Source organism: Schistosoma mansoni, chromosome W (assembly GCF_000237925.1).
Source record: "Schistosoma mansoni strain Puerto Rico chromosome W, complete genome".
Lineage (NCBI taxonomy): Eukaryota > Metazoa > Platyhelminthes > Trematoda > Strigeidida > Schistosomatidae > Schistosoma > Schistosoma mansoni.
This window is the reverse complement of record NC_031502.1, coordinates 7,726,013-7,736,654: the sequence shown is the minus strand read 5'-3', so window position 1 is coordinate 7,736,654 and position 10,642 is coordinate 7,726,013. Positions and strand designations below refer to the sequence as shown.

General features: G+C 33.8%; 1 protein-coding gene across 1 annotated transcript; it reads right to left on the bottom strand.

Moving 5' to 3' along the window:
• Positions 1–3,747: 3,747 nt before the first annotated feature.
• Positions 3,748–9,636, bottom strand: Smp_203390 (uncharacterized protein; the record flags this gene model as incomplete). Its single annotated transcript, XM_018800088.1, has 2 exons — positions 3,748–4,338; positions 9,622–9,636. The coding sequence occupies 2 exons, from the start codon at positions 9,634–9,636 to the stop codon at positions 3,748–3,750; spliced, it is 606 nt and encodes a 201-aa protein (XP_018653936.1).
• Positions 9,637–10,642: the final 1,006 nt, after the last annotated feature.

The window sequence follows — 10,642 nt, the reverse complement described above, 5'->3', positions numbered from 1 at the left end:
TTAATTTAAAAATGGTAAGAGTTTATGCACTATTTCCCATGAATGAATAATTCAATCTTGACAACGTATTCCATGAAACTTTATATAATGAAGGTAGGTTTGTAACTCCCCAACTAAAATATATTGATTTTCCAAGATTTTCAAAGTGAAACTCTATGCTCTATACTCTAACTGTAGTAAGTTGTGTTATTTTTTCCCGTTAGAATACTCTTCTTACGACGAGCAACGGATTAATTTATTGGAGTGCAGTCGATTTATAAAATTAATTGCCTGTTACATGTAATCACAAACTGAGAAGTAATTCATTTGACTTAGTCAATTCGTTGTGTCTGTTGGTTATAAATGCTTAATTGTATAATATCGTATATGTAAGTTATTGACTTAATGTTAAATACTGTAGACTTCAAATTGCATAAATCTGACTGTCAATCTGGATATCAAAAGGTTATATAAAAAGTGTTATATTTATATGCCGTTTTGATTTATTTTGGGAGTTAAGTAAATCCATATCACCAGATTTGTGTTCTCACTATGCATTGTTGGATTTGGGGTTTCAGTACCAACTACAAGTCAGTTGATCATTCAGTAGATATAACAGTGACAGATATTAAAATCAATCAAGGTTAAACCCATCCAGCAATCCATAAGAATTATATCAACAGAGAAGACTATTCCACAAAATAACTAGTAGTTCGTAATTAAATTAATAGCCTCCAACTTACTCAATATCTAGAAAGTTCCAGTATTTACAGAGAAAAATGAATCAATTCTTATGGTAGGATGTTTTGCAGATCATTGGATGTCGTCAGTTACATCACGGAATAATCTCGTTCAATCACTGAAAATCATAAAGAATTGGGGAGTATCAGACTAACACGAAACAGGTGTGTATTACAATAAGACTATTATTCATTGGAACATCAGAAATCAGAGTCTGATTAGATTCAATAATATGTAATACCTCGTAGTTGATTTGCTTACTGTTTTATTTACGTCTACCATGTACTATTGCTAGAAGTATTTTAGCATGCTTAGTATAGAAAGTCTATTGATCGTTTTTTATTTTGATGTTACGTAATGACGATTGCATAACTTCGTTTAACTTAAATCCAACCCTTCTCTTATTCATTTTACAACCCACTTCTCGCGATAGATTTTAACTGAATTTTATTTCTTCAGTACTTTCCACTGTAGTATTTTTGTTCTGTTATAAATGAATCTTTTAAGAAATTTAAAATTCAAGGTTTATTTATTTTACATTAAGGTTGACTTTGCTTTCCGATGGTAAGCCATTTGATTTTGATTTAGCTTCGTTAGCTCCATTTCTATACTACCTCCTGATGTCCAATGACTCGAACTCTTTCATCACTTTGGTCCAGAAACATATATATATATTGCTTAAGAGATAACTGTACGACTTGTTCACTGGTAATCTCGCACCTCAGTTGATTACATTAAATATAATGGTAAAAAAGTAACATTCTAGTTTGCTTCTATTCGTTATCAATGTACAAATTTAACTGATATATGGATTTAAAAGTTATCAACTTTCAACTTACGGTGTTTATTTCTAGTGAAATATTCACTTACTCTGAACGACTTTAAGATACGTATTTACCTCATATTTACAACTATCATTATTTTGGATTTGATTAAGATAGGCTTGTTTATTAGACTGATATTTTGCTGCAAGAATAGCCGGTCTACATAATAATCCATATGATTAAGTCACTGAATCAATGGATATTTTAATTTAATTCAGTATACTGCAATCCGAGGGTCTGACCTGATCATTTTTGAGATATTTCGAGGCAAAATATACTTGATTCTATGTAATAATTAAATACATAGGAAAGTTTTTATCATGGACTAGTTTTAATTGATATAACACCGAGAAGTAGGTTGTGGTGGAAAATTTATTTTTCCTGTCTTGAAGCGTGAAAGAAAACTACACTACTCATAACTAGAACGTTCATGGTATGACACTGAGCAAAATGTTAGTAGTTCAATGATCGTTGGATCAATACAGGGCTTTTATTCAGGACTACATAAAATAGCCAGAAATAATTGTGTTATTCACAACTTACATAACGAACTGAATTTAAATGACCACTGATAAATAGAAAGCACTAGATAGCTCTCATTTTAGCATGGAATTCCTCATCAGTACGCATCCAACACCACCTCAGGGATTGAACCTAAGGCATTCAGGTCCTCCTGGGAAGAAAGTCTCCTAGGTTATTGAGTTTGCATCCGGTGGTTCGTAATTCCAATCAACCCGTGGTGCTATTTGTGGATAACTGCCTAACACTTGGCATGGTCGAACTCTACTAGTCATGGTTTTAGAACTACTCAAATTCCACACTTCCACTTTCGCTACTTCATATCAAGTTGTTTTTGAGTTTTTAGCCCCTTAAGGAATGTGAAAGGTTGGCTTATTTTGAAGACTGTTTTCCATGACCTCACGACTAAGATTCATTTGTTGAATAGATGTTTGTACTAAATTTGCTTGTTAAGGAAATATCTTGACATACCATCAGAAACTTTAAGCGTCTAAGCGTAACAAGGTAATCTACTTTGTCAGAACATCGAAAATATGGACAGAATGTTGTTTGGCTTTTTAAAGACTCGAAGATTTAGGCCTACATTGAGGTGGTCATCGTTATTACGAAATCAGTCTTTAAGCCAAACGTTTAAACCATAGGGCAGTGAAGCGATGTCAAAAGACTTAGGTGCATGGTAGTAATTCATTTCCTTAAGTTTTCAGAGTCCATTTGGACCATTGGCTTGAAAAATCAGGATTTTTCAACTCCTTAAGTGGACTTGCAGTATTCATACACCAGAGCCTTGAGTAACTTTTTCATTTTTCCACGACACTGCAATCCCAACGAAGTTTTCATTTCTTTTGCGATGGGTATATGTCAAAGATGTATGTTCACCTACTGAAAGTAATTACATATATTACTGTGAACTTGAACATCTATTAAAATTTTATAGCTGAAACCTTTACCACCAGCTCATTAAGGAATAACGTGAATGCGTACTGGTATTTTACACTGACAGACGGTCTCAACTAAAGTGTATCTAAGAACACGCATCCAGAAATGACTAGAAAAAATGGAAGTATGACTCAAAGACATGAACTCATGTTTTAAACCTTAAACACTACAAAAAGTCCAAAGCTTGTATATAAAATAATTTTGACAGTTTCTTTCCAATTAGTTTACTATAAAGTAGCATTTATGAACGAATCTTCAATTGTTAAAACGAAAAACAATGCTGATGATGATGTGCAATGATACTATGTAGTCGGATAATGACTGCTTATGAGACCGAATCACTGACACAATAGCCTGAATGTTTTGAGATTAAAAAAAGATCACTATTCAAAAAATATTTTTCTGATGTACAATAACAAGCTTACGTATAAAATACTGAATAAAAAATAGACATATTTAGGCATCATAATATAAGTCAATTTGTAGGTCAATCACTATCTAATTGATTAAGACCGTCCGATGTATCATACCTTACGAACGAAGTCACGTGATTAGTTCAGGATTGTTTATTAACCAGTCGATCGGTGTAAAACATTCTATAAGAATAATCAATTACAATTTCATTTCAAAATGAAGACAGAGCAAAATTTAGGCACTTTTTAAATACACATTTCTTGCCATATAGCAAAACTCAATCTTATGTAAAAAAAACAGGTAATAATAAATACAAAAAATAATAATAGTGACTTTAAACCATCATCGAGTACCTATCCTTTAACAAATGATACATGCATGTAAACAAACATCGAGCTAGTAAAATCTGTACAGTATTAATATGTTCATGATTTTTAGAATTGAGACATTTATAAATTGAAAACAACTGTGAAGATTCTACATGCATTTGAATAATTTCTGATGAATCATTATTATTAGGTATAGTTTTTATAGGGGTTGATATATTTGCTTTTGTTAAATGATTAGATTTCACAGGAAGGAGAGAGAATGTAATATTGGATTGATTTTTAAACATTTGATGACTTAAATAAGTTGTCCAACGATTAGTTGGTTGATTAGTCCATTTTATCAAAGTTTCTATTGCTGGACAATTGATTGATATACATAATTTACTTGTTGGTGTATTGTTAATATTGGATGATAAGAATGCTAAAAGATAACCCATTATTACAGCTTGATGAACTTTACGAATGTCTAAGTTATGGATTGTAGTAAATGAAGAAGTTGATAATGGTGAGATAGGCCGGAGAATAACATCAGTATTTGCTCCAAGATAGTTACTACATAGAATGTTGTTTCTAATTATATTAGAACAATTAGATGCCTAAAAAGTAAATAAACAAATGAGAGAGATGATAGTAGATGAAAGGTGATAAAGTGATACAATATCAGGTGTTTAATCATCCAATGGTTACTGAAGTTAAGTGATTGAAAGAAATCAATAAAAAGTTTTAGTTCTGTATTGATCGACTTCCAACAACAATCTTGAGAGGACTAATTATACTTCCTATGGGATTCAAATCTGTATCATTCAAATCCAGAGCTTCTTGGTGGTTGCCTCAGCGTACCTACCATTAAACCAGTTTATTAGATGTCAAATTGCATAGACTAAACGTAAATAGTCATAAGGTATTGGATTTATAGGTCACTTACTAATCTGAGAAATTGAGGTGCCCAACATATTAGTTGACTTAGAATTGCTTAGATCTTTCAATCTACGGTATTCTAATAAGCTTAATATTTAATTAACTTATTTGTCAATGCAATTTAATCTGCGAGTATCCAGAGAATGGAGAATATGGAAAAAGGAGCGAAAAATTCAATATGTGGACTCTATAAAACAAGTTAGTTTTCTGATATTTTAATTAATTTTTTGCAGTACAAGTAAGTGATCGTTGAAATTAATTTGTAAAAATAAACTGCATTAGGTATTTCGCTTAAAGCGTTGCTGTAAATACAAGCACTAACTAGCATCGCACGGTTCTATATCGAAAACTAAAAAGTAACCAGCTATAGTTGATATCAGAAGTTACTTTCTAAAAGATTGCTAGATATTTACCTTTTCATTGAGCACTAAGACGAATATGAAGGTTGGAGCAGTTCTAAAGATGCAAATTTATTACCCATTATTCCATGGACAAGAAAACCATATCCGTCTACAAGAACATTAGCAAGACTAAGTTGATTGTAGGTAATATTTTGATTTTCATTAGGAATATGTACACTGGGATTTGATAGATTGCCATCTATATTGAGAAAAATATTCGTATAAGTGGCTATGGAGTTGCTGTTAGCAAACGAAAGCTTAGGTAGTGTGGTAAGCAGATCTTCAATACCACGAATTATACATTCTGGATTACGGCTCACAAACTTAGATCTCCATGATGAGAGAATATGTTTTCGATAAGAATGATTCATGGTGAAAATGGGAAGGTTGGATGGAGGTAAAAATTCTTGTTTAATGGACTCTGTACATAAGTATCCAATAAGGTAGCCCATGAAACCTGCACGTACCAATGAGGCTGAAGATAATTTAGAAGATACATACACTAAGGCGAATTGACCACTGGTCAATTTTTCAGATGAGCAAATATCATGTACCAGACGTTGAGTGATAGCTTTGAACTATATGGTAGAAAATTTGAAAATAATTCTGATATAACAGGAAACCCACAGAATAGAATATAAAAAATTTCAACTCTACTCAGGTCACAAAGGGATGCTTTATTCACTTGAAATATAGAACTGTGGTTAATCGCATTAAAAAAAATCATTTTCAATCAGAGTCACTAATCTATACCATATTTCATCAACCAAAGTTTGAGTACCTATGATGTGTGAATGAATGTTACATAGTAGATAGATGTGACTTACAGACTAGTACAAAAACTTATAGATGGATGTTAGGTATCATTATTTGTTATATAATACTGTCAGTAGCATAGATAATAGCAATACCTACCACTTGAAGCATAATAAATTAAAAGCAAAAGATATCCAGCTAGCTATATCCAACTTATCTACATATTCAACATATCTAGTAGCCCAGTATTATATCTTAAAAGGACGTCAGATTAAAGTACGCTTTCAACAAATAGGCCACATGTTCTAACCCCGCTTCATTGTCTTAGGTACATTTAGCCGTCATCCAACTAAACTATGACTAGAAATAAAGTGAGTTAAGTTACTTTTTCATTCTACTTGGGAAAAATTAAAATCGGGTAGGAGCAAATCTTAATATTTTTAGAAACAAGATTCCATGAAAAATCATCCTCAAAGTTTAGATTTTTAATTTAAAAAGAACGTGAATAGATATAAAGCTGTGGCTCGACGGTTACAGCGCCCAACATAACTCGTAATTTCAAATACCGGTCAATTTGAGTTAATTTGTGCATACAAATAGTCTACTTAGCTTCTGAACAATAAGTGCGATTGAAAGCTTAATACGGAAACTTTTAGCCGACCATCGATTTGTATTACTGTTAGCGGAATGTAGATTGGATGAAAGCACGTTTCGTGCATGATCGTGTTGGGGTACGCTGATTGACTATTTCTTATAAAATCAGCGCTAATGGATACTTGGAGAAGAGCATAGAATCTTCTCATGTAAAAACTATAAATATACTAACGTTTTAATTTCACTTAGTATTTTTTGTTTGAATCTTCCCATTGATGTTTAGGACTGCAACTGGTCAGTCTCTTATTGGCATATATGCATACTAAGCGGATTGCCTTGATATAGACTTAACTCACACTCATTATAAGCAAAGATGGATAGTGACTAGCAGTGGAATCCAGTTTGACGGGCGTTTCGTTCTATTTTGGGACTCGTCAGCTGGATGTACCTGCATCTCAGAGTTGATGTTCACCCTGGGACTCGAACCCGGTACCTTTCGCTTCAAACGCAATGACGTTATCCATTCAGCTATTGAGTCCGGATAGCCACTTGCTTGTGCAATGGGGTGAAGTTTAAATTCACTTAGTATTGTTTGTTTGAATTTTCCCATTGATGTTTAGGACTGCAATTGCACAAGCAAGTGACTATCCGAACTCAATAGCTGAATGGATAACGTCATTGCGTTTGAAGCGAAAGGTACCGGGTTCGAGTCCCAGGGTGAACATCAACTCTGAGGTGCAGGTACATCCAACTGACGAGTCCCAAAATAGAACGAAACGCCCGTCAAACTGGATTCCACTGCTAGTCACTATCCATCTTTGCTTATAATACTAACGTTTTTCTTATTGTAATTCCTACCTCCATTTCTTTTTGTTATTTGGAATATAATTATGTTCCTGTTAAACCGTGTGCTGATTTGGGGACTTGTCGAGTGAATTAGTGTCCAAGAATACTAAGCAATAGGAGTAGCTGGGTCGTAATAAGAGAAGTTATGACAATTACTATCGATAACTGACAGGTGGTTGTACTGATAAACTGAATAATTTACATTTAGTCAACAAGCAATCCCCCTTCTATACACACTTTATGTTTAATACCTTTATTTAGCTAAACACATAAACATCGGTACAAGGAGGCACCAAATAGATATGCGCCACATAAATCATTCGACTTATGTGAGAGCTGGAATACTGCCCAAGTGCCCAGACCGAAGCAGGTGGTTTCCGTGGGGGTTCACACCCGGAGCCTTTGAACTAAAGGTCTAATCCATCATGCAGTGGAGCAACGTCAGGAGATGCAGTCCCATGGTAGCCAGTGACCAACGGTTGGTTCATACGCCATTTGTTCCACCAGAATACTGGAGCCTATTTACACCATTGGTTTGGAATCAGGGTTTTCCGATTCCCCTAAGTGGACTCTCTGTGTCCATCAACCCGGTTAGAGCGCTGAACATCCGCTTATCGTCCTCTGAATTTAGTAAGCAACACCCCCGCCCCGCGAAGGTAGTGAGTAGGACTTCCATGACAGTGGTTGTATGCACGTGGCCATGTGAGAGCGTTTCGAGAGGGAGAGCTAACGCTCCCCACTCTCTGTCCTACCATAGCATCACTAATTTGACTAATATTTACAGACGATTTTCAGCGTTAGTGTCTACTAATTCGATAATAGATCACTTGCTGTTCAATTTAAATAATTACATCAACAGAACAAGATTAGGACACTTAGGTGATGAATGAGGTATTTATTTAAAATTGCAAGTATTGGAATACCGGATTTCCAAACGAGTTTTTAATTTTGTGTTCATATAAGAATGACGAAATAATATGAATACTAGGCAGCATGTGTGGTGATTATTAAGTTTTATTACCTACACTGCATTTTGAACGAAGTGACCTTCAGTGCTGTTAAAGATATGAGGGTGTTTATCACTTACCGGTTGCTTATACTCTGAGAGGATACTTCTTCTTGAAGTAAATCCAAAGGAAACTGGGTGAGGAGTGATTTTGACGACTTCAAAGTCGGTAAAAACAAAATTATGAGTCATTGATAAGCTTTATTTATTATTATTAAGTACAACAATCAGAAATCGTTAATTTTTTTAGTTTATTGGTTGCACAATTTGATTGCAAACATTTCATTATCTGGAAAGCTGTACTAGCATTTACACATTTACTTACAGAGACAGACTCGTATATCAATATTGTTGTAGATATGAAATTTTCGGTTAAATTCAGTAGGGCATAATCGGTAGTGGAAATAAACCCCAGCTACAATAATTTTTGTAAAAGTAATTCATACTTGGGACTTTAGATCACTAATATGGGCAATGAACTTAACAACTCAGTTATAGGTGAAAGTCTGTTGTATTTAATTTAGTTCGAGAAGTTCATTATTATAGTGCATACAACAGATATAACTCCGTCAGATTTTAGAATAAACGAATATTTTTAAATACGCTTTGATGAATTGTTTTGCCGCACTTTACTATAATTTCCGAAGTAAATCATTGAACCTGATCCTTGTAATTAGTAAAGATCTGTTACAAGTGTTTGATAAATTACTAGTTGAACCAAATTTTGTATTCCAGTTCCTAAATAGAGAAAATCGTTTAGTACAAAGTCATTGAGCAGAATTAATTTTCTGGATACGTTTTATGAGGACTTCAAGGCAAATCCTAAACACATCTAAATTCTGAATGAAACTAATGGCTCCTAAATATTGTCTACTTTTAGACATGTCATACCCATGGTATGTTCGTATACGGTAGTCGTTATTTAGAACTCAAGTTATTCAAGATAGTATATTTTGGTTTTTCTGATCTATGCACCTTATACTTGGCTCCGAATAAGAATAATGGTGCAAGAATATGCACGCAACTAATAGAATGGAAAATTCATAGGTAATTCGGAACTAATAATGACCAATTAACGTAGATATATACCGAATATAGATCAAAATCATGAAAATTTCTTAAATGTAACAGAAGCTGAGGTGTTTTTGAGGTAGACAGTATAAGTACTGTTTTGTTACATTAGATTTGACCTAGATAACTACGAACTTAAATACATCAGATTTTGCTACTGAAAATCCGTAATATACATTATTTCCAGAAAATAATTCCAAGAATGAGGCTTTTGAAAAGTTTACATATTATCAAGATCCAAGAACTAAGAACTAGATTATTCAAACAGGAAAAAAGCCTTTAACTACCATGGAGGAACACATATACGGTCTGAATTCCTTTCCAGAAGGCAAATTGAGTGGCAGGCTGTTCCAACTGGAAAGGATAACTGAATTTTTATTTTCAGGATCCAAGCACAAAGACGCATAGCTTAGCCGATCGGCCGTAACTTCAATGGTGCAGCATGACTCAATTATCTAAAGACTATCAATTAAGTATTATTCACTTACTCCACGATGTTTATCTGTTAAATGAGGTCGAATTAAAGTAGATGCCGTGTTCAAACTTCGTCCGAGGAATAAATAGACAAGACGATGAGAATAGAGTGCTGTCATCACTGGTACATTTGTTGTATGAGTAATTGCTGGAAACGATAGCCGAATTCTTTTCGTATTGAATACTTTCTAATGATATATTGGGTTGTCAAGTATATATTACATAAATGATAAGACTTACTGGTGAGTCTTTTTAAATCAAATGGTAATTGAATAAAATCATTATAAAGGATATCATCTATTATAGTTGGTTAAACGAATACATTATGTGAAACCTTGAGAAGTGGCTGAGCAAACTATGAGTTAGAATAAATTGACCCTCTGTAGATAACAATACTTATTTGTTTACCTATTTGAACAAATAAAAATTGGTACGAGGGGGCACCAAATACATATGCGCCACACAGAAACAATGATGCCAGTAGTAGTTATCACTGACTTATGTGAAAACTGTGATATCATTTATCACCATAAAATGAATCTGTAATAACAAAGCTCACTCGAAAAACTTGGGAAATAGAACAATACAATAGCATAACACACTGAATCTCACATAATGGTGCAGATATATTGTTATTATCGACCACTTGATCTTGAGTTCAAGTATTCCCCCTTGCATCTTTTAATTGTCGGCGAGACTACAATTTACGGACGAACTAGTCAGACTTACGATAACATGTCTTGAGTTTGACGCGAAATCAATGCATTCACTTGGCTAAATAGTTTTGGCATTATAGTTCGTGATGAAAGTCTTAAATCTAGTCCCTAACCCTAA